This window comes from Phalacrocorax aristotelis, chromosome 8 (genome assembly GCF_949628215.1).
Source record: "Phalacrocorax aristotelis chromosome 8, bGulAri2.1, whole genome shotgun sequence".
Lineage (NCBI taxonomy): Eukaryota > Metazoa > Chordata > Aves > Suliformes > Phalacrocoracidae > Phalacrocorax > Phalacrocorax aristotelis.
The window spans coordinates 43,624,804-43,640,245 of record NC_134283.1 but is presented as its reverse complement, the minus strand read 5'-3'; the positions used below and the strand labels follow the sequence as shown (position 1 = coordinate 43,640,245).

Below are 15,442 nucleotides of genomic sequence, written 5' to 3'. Positions count from 1 at the left end.
CACACAGAACTTATTGTGCACTACACAACACAGCAAAGCTCTCTTCTTCCTGTAAATCCCTGTTGCAGGGAGAGCAGGCTACGTGAGCATCTGCTTTGCTGTTGATGATGCAGGAGGCCCCTCATCTCAACTCCATGAGAACAGGGGGGGCATCACACCACGTGCAGAGAGCACACAGCACCTTCCTACCTCAAGCTCTAATCTCCACCAAAACACTTCACAGTCCAAGGTTTCCTTTCTCAAATCCCAGGATCCCAGGTTGGAAGGGACCTCAGGGATCATCTGGTCCAACCTTTCTGGGAAGAGCACAGTCTGGACAAGATGGCCCAGCACCCTGTCCAGCCGACTCCTGAAGGTGTCCAATGTGGCCGAGCCAACCCCTTCCCTGGGGAGATTATTCCAATGGTGACTGTCCTCACTGTGAAAAATTTCCCACTCGTGTCCAGTCGGAATCTCCCCAAGAGCGACTTGTGTCCATCCCCCCTTGTCCACTCCATGGGACGCCATGTAAAAAAGGAGTCTCCACCTTCTTTGTAGCTGCCTCTTAAGTACTGGTACGTGGTGATGAGATCCCCACTGAGCCTCCTTTTCTCAAGGCTGAACAAACTATTGTATTTTACTTCAGTCTACACTGTATTTGTGTTTTTTGCACTCTTGGATGACAGAAGATTTGGCTTCAGCTCTCCTATGGTTGAACAAACTCAAGTTCACTGGCCAGCCCTATTCACTGTCTTGGCTCTTAGGGGTACTGGTTTTGAATGGCTTCGACAAGTGAAGCCCAGGACATGTAAAAGAACCACTGCCACACTAAGAATGCCAATTACTCTGCGAAGATCCCTTTGGCTTAGCTCTATTATACCAATGCTAACCAGCAGTTGACCATTTTCACTTGTTAGAGCTGCACTCAAGTAAACAAGGTGGGGGAGTGGGCAAGGAAGGACCGCATGGATGTTCCTCTTAGATGTCTAACTACAGGCAAGACTAATGCACTGCAGGGCTAATTTCTGATTTGGAAAATAACGATATGTGAAGCCCAAGAAATTGCTGTACCAAACTGTGGTGACTTGTTTGTCATGTAGAAATCCGATTCCCACACCTCAAGGGCAATCCCTATTAACAACATCCACATATTCTCCCCAGCCAAGGAACGCGCAGGCAGAGCAGAACAGTCAGGCGGATGCTCTAACTGTACAAAATGATTATTGCAGCATGAGTAAGGGGAGGTCATTCAGAAACAGTGCAGGAAGCACAGTGTGATGCAGAGCTTCTCCAAAGCTCTAACACACCCATGGGACTGGGGACAAGATGCAGACACACAAACAAGCTGCTCTTGAAGTTCTCCTCAACTCTAGCAAAGTGACAAAGCCCAGCCTTTAGGCAAGTAATATTAACCATCTACAGGAGGTTAAAAAAGTGTCATTAGGTATCTAGAATTTATAACTCCTTGATGGAAGTATAACAGCACATCAGTCAAAGCTGCTCTGCGTGATTAAAAGCAATCTGTTAACCTGGATTCTACAACTATAGACCAGACATTAAGGTGTAGAATGTAATACACATCCTTAGCAGCCATTTAAATAGAAATATGCCAACCCACTAATAAAATTGCCAGTGGCTGGACAACAATCACAACAACACAAGCTTTTCATACACTTGGTTGACATATTTGAGCAGCATATTCCTGTCCACAAGGCGCTTGGACAGCCCCAGTGCTGCCCCATGGGGCTGTAGACCAGGCATAACAAGAAACAGCATGGGACAAGGCTCCCTGCCCTAAAATATTGCTCTGAAATGCATGCAGAGCCTAGCACTGTTACAAGTTACAGCAGCTACATAGGACTTTATGCTTGGTTTGTAAGGGATGTGCAATGCACATAGGTAATCTACTGACAGGGAGGGAAAAAGGACTGTTTCCTGATTTTTCTTTAACATTTGTTCTTCCTTTTGTCCCTGCGCACCCACATGTAGCCACATGCAATTTCCTGCATTCTAATTTGAAGAGTGAGCATGCTTTGCAAGGTTAGTAATTAAACAGTCACAATTAGGCTTGAAATCAGGAAAGACAGGTTCCTGCCTGCTATTTCTTCCTACTTTTCCTTTGACTAAAACCAGAAGATAAGTGCTTATAATCCAGTCATGCAGAGGCGCATCACCAGCAGGAATCACCAAGCAATAGCTTAATGTAGTATTTGAAGGTGCAAATCTTCACAGTACAGTGTCTCTTCATTTTTCTTTCCCAGCTTCCTCCATTTGCAGACCAGTATTTAGAGAGTTGTACGTGGCTGCAGATTTGCAGCCTCTGATCCCACAAGCATGATGCTTAACATGTACCAAAGAGGTGCTACCTGCCCCCAAGAAGCAATTCACAAGCAGCCTTGCAGTGTTTTCAGTCTCCTGCCCTCTAACACTGATGCAGATTTAGTCAAAAGAAGTCCCTTTCTTACGACCATAAGCTAAGGTTAACATAGGGGACTTTGCCAAAAACAATGTAGCAGACGGAAGAGGCGCAGAAGAACAGGTGCCACATTTCAGATCCACAAGTTGGCTGTTTTGGGGGACTGTAGCCTCCCTCTTACCAGATACTTTGTGGAAAACTCTGCAGTGCTTGTGCAGGGGGCTGAATCAAATTCAGCACATGCAGCTGGGCTCACGCTGGGTCTATCACTAAATTAGATATTACCTCTGCACACATCAAGTCTCCAGGGGCCTGCTCTCAGGATCAGCCTAACTGCTGTACAATTTCTAAATATACAGCTCTGAGTCATTTAGCAAATTAATGAAGAAGTGGCTGTTCCTATTAATAGATTATCATGCAAGGGATTTTTTTTTCTCCCTTCAAAGCATATTCTTCTTTATCTCAAGCGAGGGGTCAAGAAAATTACACTGACATGCAGTGCAGGGCTAGGTGAGGCACTCTGCATACGGATTGAAGCATTTGCAGTGGTTATGACTAATACGCAGCTTAGTCTGACAATCAGGATTTTCTGTTTACAACCACGAACACAGTATATTTTCAAAAAAGATGCTAATGAGGCAGAGAACATCCACTTTATTGTTTTGAGCCAGGCAGGAGGAAGAAAAATAAATCATGCGCTGCTGTTTAGAGAAAGCTTGCTATCAGTACAGACGCTGGCAATTTAGATTTGTCCTGTCTGGTATAAACATTGAGAGAAGCTCTGATGTCTCAGATCACACAGAATCATCTGCTCACCCATACGGTAGCTAATTGAGATAATTGCTGCATCTCTGATTTTACTCGCTACTATTTCTGGACTTCAGATGAGAAATACCAGGTATAGCTCCATAAATTTCCACATTGTCAGAGGGAAGCACATGGGATGCCTGTTTTAGAAACCTCAAATTTGCAGATGTGCCCTTCCTAATCAAAAAAACCTAAGCATTCCTCTGCTTGTTGGTAGGAAGGACTTAAAGTAGAACTGACTTCCTTTACAAGCTACCACTACAGGCTTTTTTTTGAAGGGAGGATATGCTACATTTGGAAAAAAATTACTCAATATTTAGTCTCTTAAGGTTAAGTAGCTTCTGAACAGAATATCAGAAAGCATAACCCTCTGCCACATCATAGCCAAGATAAATACACCTTCGATTTTTTTTATTTGCAAGATGTTTTAGTCATCTTATTCTCTGCTTCAGGAATATACAAGCATTTCCCCACCTAGCTATGATTTTTCACAGCTGCTCACCTGTGACATGAGAAAAACTTCCTGAAATTTGATTCCCGCAGTCAGTTTGTGCCACAGCTCAGTGCAGAGCTGGGCACCCCGAGCCCACAGCCCCTCTGCTCCCCAGGGGACAGCATCCAAGCACTACCTACCTCCAGCTACAGCACCAAAAGTCAAGGTCATTAGTATCCAAGGCGCCAATTAAACCACAGGGAGGGCACCCCTGCAGCAGCTGGTGGTCCCCGTTGCCATTAGCTGGAAGTTCATAGCCCCCAGCAGGTTGGGCACTGCAGCACCACCAAGAGGTACCGCTCACTGCATCCTCCCAGAAGTTTAAAAAAAGCAGGATTTGGTTCTATAAGGGACTGCATACAAGAGGGTTTAATCTTTAAGTTGTGCTGTAAATGCGTCCTGACAATCCCTGACACTCTCACTATTGAACCATGAGCATCTATAAAACTCTTCAAATGTTATGTGGTTACTCACATATGCAGTACCTGCCTTGTTCCAAGTAACCCATTCACATCTTCTAGTACTTCAAGCATAATCGCATCTCATAAGATACAGCATTTATTAAACTCTCTGGGTAGAAGGGAGGGGGTAGGTGGGTTTGGGGATGCAGAGGAAGGACCCCAACATGTGTATCCAAATACTAGGAAAACATTTCACAGCCCCTTGAACTGCAGATACTCTGATAACCAGCACCCTGGGCAAAAGCTTCTCATCTCCATAGGGAAAATATACTAGTTAAGATTTAGAACCATCTACAAACAGCAGTTCCAGCTTGTTAAAGATACCACATAAACAGAGGTAACAAAGAGTGAATTATCAGTACATACCAAAGCGATACAAAAATAAATTCAAGTCTTGTCTCCCTTTACCTTCATTAATGTTTAAAACGGGAGCAGGCTGTAACCCAGTATAGATTTTAATTCAAATCTGATTCTTTCCTTACTTTCTCCAAACTGACTTACAAGCAGGAAGAGTGCACACATGGCAGAGAATACATTACTAATAATAATACTTGAAATACCAGGATATTAGATCTTCAACTACATATAAAATTGGTACACTGTGCCTGTCTTATTCCAAGCTCATGCTCTGAAATTACACTTCTATTTGAATTATAAGCAAAAGCTTTTATCCAAAGCCTTTGCAGTTCTGTGCCTTACTTCCCAAAGCGCTCCTGTCAGATTAGGAAATGCGACTTTGCTGGGGGAAGGAGCACAAAATCATCCCCGTGACACTCCTGCTGCTTGGAATAATCAACTGTGGTCTTCAGCTGAGGCAGTAAGTGAAACAACATTAAAGAATCTGAAGGTAATTAGGAATTTTGGCGGTAACTGATACTCCTGGACAAGCGCAGTTGAGGCTGTGAGTGGACTCCAGAGGGATGCTTCATCCTGTGCAGGATGGCACTGAAGGGCTGGTATGATCCAGCTGGTTGCAGTCATTTATCACTTGGAGATTTTTAAGCCATTCAGGTGCCATGCAAGTACTAACTAATGAACAAGTCAGACAATGGAAAACCTATACAGCCAACACCTTCTAAATGCAATAAGGAAGTTATGGTACCTTAAAGAAATGAGCATGTTTGCCATATTCATCAGCATAAAAATAAGTGTTGGTGTAACTACACATGATACTGGGAGGTTGGCAATATAATTTAAGGCATAAACCACATAAAGTAGCAAACATAATGGGTAAAAATTATCAAGGAACTGAAATAATGCTGGCACAGCTGGTCCAGTTTACCCCTGAACCACGCCGTCACAGTCCTAATTCGATATACCACTGTACACTAACAGTGTCCTGCTCCTTACGGGGATCAGGCAGTTAAGGTGCATCAGTCAGGTATGAACATCTCGCAGCACGGGGAGGGGAAAAGCAAACGGGCCAGTGCTTGGACCCGCAAGAGCCACTGGTACTCATGTGAGCCCTCAGAGCACGACTTGTGAGCTCTGCGCTGGCAGAGCCTCCCCAGGGCCACGGCTCTTCTCCCACCCGAGCGTGGGGTGCTGTGCACGTTTCTGGTGTCTCATGAGACTTCTTAAATAGAAGGATGGGTGGCAAAAAGAGAGCACAGCATGAAAGTCAAGTACGAACAATGAAGTATTTCTACAGAACCACAAAGCAGTTCTGGTTCTGCAGCCCAGAGCTGACTGCAGGACACCTGCCAGTCTCTCCTGTACTGTTCAGGGGTTATCAGTGGCATCCAAATATTTCCTTTAACAATTCAGCACAAAATAACTATACATGTACCACAACACAGGCTTATTCTCCACTTTCACACTATCCAGCTAGGACAATATTGTTCAGGCTACCTGCCAGCAGTGCCCCAGAAAACATAATACAGAATTTAATTTCTGAGATGCAGCACTGTGCCAACTTTTGTTTGAGGAGCTCCCTGCAGCAGATGGGAGACACGCTCCTGGAAGAGCTGACGAAGACCTGCAGTGCTGCTCTGCTGCACCATGGGTCGGGGAGATGAGAAACTTGCCCCAAGAACCATGGCAAACCCAGCTTGACTTTGGCACATACAGAAAAGCAGCCTCTCATACAGAAAGTGGGGACAAGAGAAGGCCAGCGAGCTGTCAAATCTCAATATTTAATACCTTTTGTAAAATACCCCAGTAGGTTGAAATATCAGTTTGCGCTACTAGTATGGGTTACCTTGTAGAGACTGAGTGGAAAGCCAAGGTACTACTCCATCAGAATCTCCTGGCCAAGTTCTCCTTCAGACCCAAACTCCAACGTTATTTCAAATCCAGGTTGTTTGTCCCTTTTCTGCTATGCCCATGCCTGAAACTCCCTTCAGCCACCGCCAGTGGCAATGACTCACAGAATTACATTTGTGAATTCCTTTCAAGAAAGGAGAGGTGACCCCAGATTGCAGCACCTGCTGCTCCATGGGCAACTCAAAGCCCTCCAAAGCCAGCACAGAGCTGCCCATGAGATGTGGTCACCTCTAAACTGTCCACCTTTAGCACAGAATCAGTCTTGCTGAAGGCAGAACCTGTCCAAAAACATCACCCCAGAGCAGGTGAGCTCTATGTTTAGGTATTTTGGCACATATCCCACTCAGAAGGATTTAGTCCCATGATGGTTCAAGCCCTGGGAAGCTGCACCTCCTGCTCCACAGAACTCCATGGGCATCACCCAGAGGCTTCAAGAACTTTCCTGCACCCTCACAATGTAAAAGTGACAGCAATATTCTCCAAAAATTAATATGGACTAGGCAAGCAGCAGCTTTTCACTTAAATACAAACACTGCCCTTTTTTAAATTAGGTTTTCTATTGTAGTTCTTTCTCCACCCATGGATTGTCAGACTGCATACACGTTTATTAACTACTCTAATCAGGACTAAAAATAGTTCAGAAAACAAACCTCTTCCCAGGAACAGCCCATAAATTTGAGAGTTGGAAGGCTGAGCATCAGGAAAACATACACCACTGCTGTATTAGAGAGTTAATGTCTCACGCAGAAGGGCTGTATATTGCAGTCTATGGCCTCAAGACTTACTTTTCCTTTATAAATGCAAAGCACAACTGCAATAATTCTACCACAGACCATGAAGAAATCGATTTAGCAATCTGAACATAAATTAAGCAATGTTTTTGATTCCGTAAACTTGTTCCTGTGTAGATCAGGACAAGTATTAGCGAAGGTCAGTGACCCACACCCAAGTACTTGTTTTCATAAAGTTCATAGGAACTTGAGATCAGAGCACACTTCAAATTATTTGACCTGTAAATTAACCCTTTACACATTTTCAAAGCAATTTTAGTGAATTGCCATGAGCTTTTCTATTTGCGATCCAGTGATTGAAATGCATGTTAATGGCATTACATATTAATCAAACCATTAATTTGGTAGCTAACAAACGCTTCCCATGAGTAAGGAGCTCCAAACTGATTGAAGACGACCAGTATCACTAGCAAAGGCTTTCAGATTATTTTTATTATTAAAAACATATTACGGCTAAACTATTTGCTGAAAGATAAACTAAACACATGTTGAAAGAGAACAGCAGTTATCTCAATTTCACTGACCTACCTGAAAGGTACATTTGGGGCTTCCTGATTCATCTTGATGTTTGGTGCCACACCATATAAACACACTTTATTGTGGAACAAGCCTTCTATACAGTTACTTTTTTTAAAAATCTGCATTATAACCTACATCCCTTGAAGCTATTTTAACTGCCTCCTTTGTATATTAAAAATTTATATTCACACCTGCTATAAATTCTGTGCAAATCTGAACAAATGCATTTCCAGCTTAGATCCTTTGACCTCCAGCAAGATCAAGTAATTGGTACAATAACTTCATGGTTTTGAGAGGAAGATCAAATGAATTAATCTTTCAAGTAGTAGAACAGTTCTACAATTTATGTTAAAGTCAATAATTTGAGTAATTAATTTAATTCCTCAGAGTAACTTTTTCAAAAAATCAAAACTAATATGCATTAGTGAAGATTTTTTTTAATATTAAAAAGAATTAAATATTTTGCATGCTTTCGCATAAGAAAGCAAAAGCGATCTGAGACAGTACAAGAACGTGTTTAACAGAGCTCCAGGGTACTACCTGAGCCTACACAGCAACAAAATAACAGCGGTGGTGCAAAGGGGAACTGTTTTTCCTCACTTTCACAGAATGGAGGATGGCTACCTCAAGGAAAAAGTACACCTGAGACAGAGCTTGGAACTGCAGAATCTCCAACTCCATCAGGATGATTTTCAGTCCTGATGAGCAGTGAAAAGCACCTTTTTAATTGGTTTAAACTGCTTTAATGAAATAATGCACACAACTGTGGGCACTTGTGGATGGGATGTGACTGGGAGAAATGGGATTCTCCAAGTCAAACAAAATCCTGAAGCTTAAAGAGATCAAATTACAGCATGAATCCATCAAGGGCTCACCATTAGCCTGGCACTGACTAACGTGGCTGCTAGTATGCAAGTGTTCTAGGCAAAGGCAGTTAAAAATACCAAAGTCTCCTTTCCCTGACCTCCCCCACCATCTCCCACTTTCAGGCATCTGAGCAACCATTTAGCAAACCTATGATAATCAGTAACTAATTAAATGACTAAAATTGTTTCAGCGTTCATTTTCTTTTCATGAAAGTCCCATTTCTGGATTTTTATGGCCTTATTTGCATGCCTCAGACTCAGACACGGGAAAATGTGAGCCTACGCACATCTGTGCGGCAAACCCAGATGGCAAGCTCAGGTCCAGAAAGCCACCGTCCCTGCTGGGACAGCCTGCACCGGACACCCATCAGAACGGGGACCTGCTTAATCCACATCACTGAAATGAAAACCAATGCTGTCACCTTCAGGACTGAGAACAGGTTCAGTTGCTCCTCCACTCCCACAAGCCCAGGGACCAAAGGCTGAAGGGTGCATTATCATCCTGCAGCAACACATCAGGAGTCCCACCTCCCCGTCAAGCCAGGCATTAGGGGTCGTCTCCAGCTGGATCAAGATCACCGCCCCTCGCTACAGCCACCCTGCTCCCTTGGTCCCTTTCCAATTACTCTGCACTTCACAGGGGTTTGACATCAGAAAGTCCGGAGGGAAACACTCCGGGCAGTAACTTTGCTGGTTCTCTCAGAACCACTTATGGCTCAGTCTTCCTTTTTTATTTTAGGCAGTAAAAGTGACCCAAATGAAGAGCCAGGACAAAGTTTGCTTATTAAATTTAGTTTCTCTGATCCCAGCAGCCCCAGGACAGAGCATACCATGAAGTCTTCAGGGCAAAGATGGCATCTCCACAATGGCCAGATGCACAATTTCCCTCCCAGGACAATGGCAATATCAAGTGTGAAAGCTTCTGCTTCAAGTTTGTACCCAATCACTGTTTCTTCGCTGACCTCCTCAGCAGGTGTTTAGTACCAATATACGTGGATATGCCCTTGTTTTCTGTTTCCACAGTACAGAAAGCCTGAACACAGCACAAAAATAGAAACACAAGAGTTGTAGCTGCAGCAGCAGCTAATGTACAGTACCTCTTGATGCAGCCCCCCTGCGTCCAAATACAGCCTTCTGCTCCTGTCCATGTCCATCCATCCCCTCGTGACCAACGGGAAAACCCCAAACAATACGAGAGATAACCAAAAACTTCTTGATTTCATCATGTCACGCCTGTTGAAAACAAGAGAACAGTCATAAAACAGTCATCTCGCAACAAAACTCAGCTCAGATTCAAGAACACAGCAGACGGCACCCATCCGCACTCGGTCGGTGCTCATGGAGCTTTGCAGACTCCCACAGCACACCCAGCAAAACACCGATTTTCCTGGTTTGCACCCATCAGTGTATTGGCAATGAGTTCCCACAGTGTAGTAGATTGGTGAAACATTTACCCCAAAACACACTGTTCCCACATAGCACCTGTAGAACCAGAGCGCTGAGATTTCTAAATCTAACTCCTGCAGCCAAGAGCAAGGCACATCGAAACCCAAGCTTATGGCACTGCAGAAGCCAAAGGGTGACTTTATCCCATCTCCAGAACCCCTAGCAGCACAGGGCCGCTCCTAATCACGGACTCATACTTGTACCCTCTGCAGATCTTCAGGAAAGCCCCAAACACTCACATTCACTTCTTTGACCACTGGAGGCTTCCAGCAACTGACAGAAAATATCATTAGTCCCCTCAGATTCAGAGGATGATGTTACCTCAAGCAGATACAGCCACTGCCACCCCCTTAGGCTAAGATCAGTTTGCAGGGCCAGCCAGCGAGCCAAGGTCTGACAGCTGACACCCAAAACACAGGAACAGTCATTCCTCCCCTGGATGAGGGCTCCCGCCCAGACGGTCACCAAACCCACTAAGACTCGCAAGGCATGAAACAAACTCTGTGCTGAGGAGGGCTGATGTGTTTCTCCAACCACTACATAGGTGTGCCCCTCCTCAGGCTGTGATTTCTCCACTCATTTGCCCCTGTCCCAAACAGAGTCACTTCCAACCCCTCCCAAACTCACCCTACTCAGCAGCACCTCCCCAGCAGTGCAGCACCACAGCCCCCACTGGCTGCAAGGGAATGGGACAATGCAAGCAAGGATTTCCACCACAACAGCATCCACCCTAAGCAGTGGTTCTTGCCTTGTGTGTTTTTTTGAGTGAATGTGGAAGTCAAACCAGCATAGTTACTGAAAGTGTCATCAGATGGAACTACCACGTGTTGCATACGTGCGCACCCCCACGCTGGTGCGCCGGAAGCTCAGCTGGGAAAGCGCTGTCTGTACTTCATCAGAACTTTTTGGGGAACAGGACACCAGATTGTGCCGTTACTTTTCACATTAAAAATACGAAAGGAATCTTCAGGCCTGGTACCATTTCTACAGTAGCTGAGGGAAGTTTTGACCTTTCACAGCAGCTGCAGCAGATGCTAACACGGACCCGTAACGAAGCATAATGACCACTTAATGAAGCAAGCGATGACATTTCTATAGCATGCAAGTGACAGGCTGATGCTTGGTTTGAGCAATATACATTAACAAGGCGAGTTACCTGCTAATGGCAAAATTAAGCCTAGCTGAATTAAGTCACCATGACATACCTTGCCTTGACAGGACTCGTTTTACAGTGCTTTCATGCCATGCATTTGCTGCAGGGTGTATCCAAGCCTTGGTGCATCAGTATTAATTTTGGAGCCATGACCATTGCACCAGTGCTGGCTTGGTCTCCGCTATTTCATCTGCCCAAAGACACACCACCGACAGAACGGGCACAGCCTACAGCGGCCACGTACCATGCACCCGCGGTGTTCAGGCATCGCTTTCTCTCAGCACTAATGTAAACACCCTGAATTGAGAGCGCTCAGGTTAAAATCACAATTTATTAGGCTTTCTAAACTCCAATTAGAAACCTCAGATGTAATGTTACTACAAATAAATGCTTAATAAACCAAATTCACTATATCAATAAGGGACAAGTACATTGTTACACTACGAATTGCTCTTGCACAGCAATACTATTTCTCACGGTTTTTATAGAGGTGTTTTGTATGCTCAGTTGATACCGTCACAGCAAATACAACTAAAGCACTTTGCAGTTCTAGAGACCTCCGACTCATATGCTGCTTGAAATTACAATCCTAGAGCACAACGAGGACTAGCTAGTTTAATCTGTATTTAGTAAATAACTAACTGCTGGAAAGCTTGATGGTGTTTGGATTAGGATGCCTGTAACACTCATGAAACTGAAAGGGCAGCCTCCACCTGCTAGAAACTCCAGTTGTTTTAGAAATGGAATTTGTAGAACATCTTTCTCTAGTCAGTTTAGAAATTACTTACTTGTACCGCATCCTGACTGACAGTACACTAATTGCTCTCTCGTAATAAAAGGATATGCTAATATACATTATATACCCAAATAGCCTAAACCAAGCAACAAATACACACCATAAATATCCAGTTGAGGGTTAACTCTGAAATCATACAGCATTTTCACGTCACTTGGCATCCTAAACCGTCCCTCGGCATCACCTTACCCTGAGCTAAGCAGAAAGCTCCTTGCAGAATCTGGTCTGCAGTTGCATCAGCTACCGGATTGCTGTTCAGAGTTCCCCAAAGTCAACAGAAAAATGCAAATTGATTGAATAGATCCAGACCGCCACTGTAAACTCAGACAAGTTTTCCTACCGATTTCCTTTCCTCACTTGAACAAGGCACAGATTTGCAGGACGTGAGCCTGTACGGACCATCGCTGCCCAGATAAATCGAAACTTGCATATGGAGGTGCTTGCATAAAACAAGCTGTTGTACACAAGAGAAAAAAATAAATTAACAGTGTTTGTGGCTAAACATTAGAAGCCCAAGAGCTGGGGATGGAGGGGAGTGTGAGCAAACAGGCAGATTTTAATCTACTAATTGTAACGCAGACACTAGAATGAAACCAGACTATTTTAAAGTAAACAAGAAGTTGAGCATCACATCCCTTTGCTGCATTTCCTTTGTTTCCAGGGGAATTCCTTCCAAAGCAGTTTTAGCTCTTCTATTGAAGAGGATACTATGCAAAGCCCAGAAGTTCTCCTAAAAGGTTGCGGTTTCTTCCTCTGAGCTAGAACAGCGCTACAGCCTTCCTTGCAGCTGGCATTGCTGTACCAAGAAACGCTACCCCAAGCACAGCAGCACCGCGCTACACACCGTTATCTGAAGAAGCTCCAGCACGATGGCTCACTCGCGCACGCAGCGCCCAGCCCGCCAGGGCCGTGCCCCATGGCCAAGCCCAGCAGGTGCCGTTGCAGAACGCCCAGCCCCAGCTCGGGGGAGGTCTGTGCAGACCCCCGACAGACACAGAGAGTCTCAACTCACAAGGAAATCTGTGCAGTGCCTCTGAACGAACTGGAGCAACAGCAGGCGGATGCAAGCCAAGGAGACAGGCACAGGTTTTAGGGCACGGGTTGGAGAGCTGCTCGGGCAAAAAGGGTCACCTTGAAAACAGAAGGGGACTAATCGCATTAGCCCCTTGAGGGGAAAACAGCAAAATTTGTTTAAAGCCCTTCTGTGACATGCAATACGAGCTGTCAAACAGCTAGATTGCCACAGAGATACCACAACTTTTTCCTCCACAACGCGGTGGAGCTTTAAGAATTCAATTAATGACAACCGTAATAAAATTAAAGAATTTGCCAAAAGCAGTTATTGGGTTTGTTTTCAGGGATACTTAAATTGCAGCTTTTTTTTTAAGCATTAAGAAATTAATAGCTCACAATGGCTTTTAATAATTTCCAACAAGCCTCATAATGGAAAGGAAGAGATTGAACTTAATTACCTGAAGTTATGACTGTTGCTATAGCAAAAGGGAAGCGTTCGGACCAGCCCCTTACCTCTGTATAAATGGGCTCTATTAACACCAGATACGAATCTGGTCCTCAGCTCCTCTGCCATCAACTGTTCCAATTGCTTCAGCCTTATCTAAACAGCATTTCTACAGCCTGCAAAATAATTTTTGATGCCCATTATTTTTCTGCTGAGTGCTACAAGCGCTACAAAATTAAGGTGAAAATCCGTTCTACGATAACCCTTCAGTGAGACATAATGAAGCCAAACAACAATTTCAGTCAGCTATCTGCAGTATCTTCGACAAATACTTAAAGTTTTGACACGTTAAGAACTCATTGGACTCAGCTGTGAGGTTTAAGTACAAACCAGGCATTTCCTTTGAGTAAAAGCATGCTTAAAGATACTCCATTTAATCTTTAAATTCTCCGAGGCACTTCGATGTTCCCAGAAAAAATTTCGGGAGCATCAATCCAGCGGGGACGAAGGGCTGCCAACAAGCTCCTAAGCCTCCCAGGTATTTCACCTCTGTTTTCAAGGCTGCCTCTGTGACACTCCGGTATGTTGCAGTCGCAGGTTTGCTCGGCGGTTTCGCTCCGAGCGGTCCCGAACCATCCCTCCCACCACCAGAAAGCCATTTATTTCCACCGCGCAGAAGCATTTTAGACAAATTGGGAAAGGATGCCGGTATTTCTTCTGAAGAAGAGACGCCCCCGCTGCCGGCTGCGAACTCCACCCGAGGCAGGGGAGCGCGAAGGCGCCCGGGGCCCGCGGCGGCCCCCGACGGGGCGCTCGGCGCGGACGGCCGCCGGCCCCACGGCGCCACCCAGGGGCCGCAGAGGGGGAAGCGCCGGCGCCACTCGCGACCGCGGCGGGACGCGCCGCCCGGCCCCTCGCCCCGCGGACGGCGGCAGCCCCCCAGCTTCGGGACAGGGGACACACGCGCACACGGACCGCCACCCCGGCGCCGCCCTCCGAGGGGAGGCAGCCGCGTCCAGCCCACGGGCGGCATTCCCACCGCCTGCTCCCCACGCACCCGGAACGCGGGGTGGGGAAGGGGGGGGAAGCGACCCCCTCCAAGCCCGTCCCGCCGGCTCCCGGCCCCGCTGCGGGCACCCACCTGTTACCGCGCCCAGACCGGGGTTCCGCGGCGGGCGGCAGCGACGGCATCCGGACCCCCCCCCCCCCCAGCCCCGAGGGGACCCCCCTTCCCGCGCCGGGACACCCCGCGGAGCGCACCGGCGAGAAAAGCGCCGCAGCTCCCCCGGTCGCTCTCCGCTGAGCGCGGGGTGGGGATGGCAGCGCTCCGCCGCGACCGCGCAGAGACGCGGGGCAGCGCGGAGGGCAGCGGGAGCCCGCGGTGCGGGAGGGCGGTGCGGGGCGCTCCACCCGCGGCACTCACCCGGGGCGCTGAGGGGAGCGGCGGAGCGGCGCGGCGGAGGGGAGCGGCGAGAGCGGCTGAGGGGAGCGGGGCGGGGCGGGGCGCGAGCGGCGGCGGCCGAGTCGGCGGCGCGTGCCGGTCCGGCCCTATTTCTGCGCTCTGGGCCGGAGCCGCCTGACGTCACCGCTGCATTTGCATATTCCACCCAATCGCCGACACCTGTGAGGGGAGGGCGGGGCCGCCCCCTCGGGGCGCGCGGGGCGGGGGGGCGACACGCACGGACACACGGACACACTGGGGGGGGGCCTCGGGGAGTGAGAGGGGCACGGGGCCCTGGGTGGGTCAGAAACACGGGGCGACCCCGCGCGGCTCCCCCACGCACCCCACCGGGGGAGCCGCGTGGGGGATTGCCGGACCCCGGCTGCTGCGGAGCGGGGGGGGCGGGCGGGGGGACACGAGAGCACCCCCACTTTGTGACACGTCCCTAAAACGGGGGGGGGGGGGGGGCCTTGTGGGGCACCGGGTTTTCCCCCGTGGGTCCTGGTGACCCACCACCAGCACGAGCCAGAGGCAGGGTGGTTTGCAAAGT

General features: G+C 47.3%; 1 protein-coding gene across 2 annotated transcripts in view; it reads right to left on the bottom strand.

The window, feature by feature from the left end:
• The window catches only part of FSTL4 (follistatin like 4), a 245,902-nt gene extending 230,887 nt beyond the window's left edge, over positions 1 to 15,015 (bottom strand). For both annotated transcript variants that reach the window (XM_075102934.1, XM_075102935.1), the window contains exons 1-2: positions 14,875 to 15,015; positions 9,695 to 9,830 (exon numbers count right to left, since the gene is read on the bottom strand). In XM_075102934.1, the coding sequence (XP_074959035.1) occupies positions 9,695 to 9,823 (129 nt within the window). In that variant the 5' untranslated portion in view covers positions 9,824 to 9,830; positions 14,875 to 15,015. The remainder of the gene's footprint in view (positions 1 to 9,694; positions 9,831 to 14,874) is intronic.
• Positions 15,016 to 15,442: the final 427 nt, after the last annotated feature.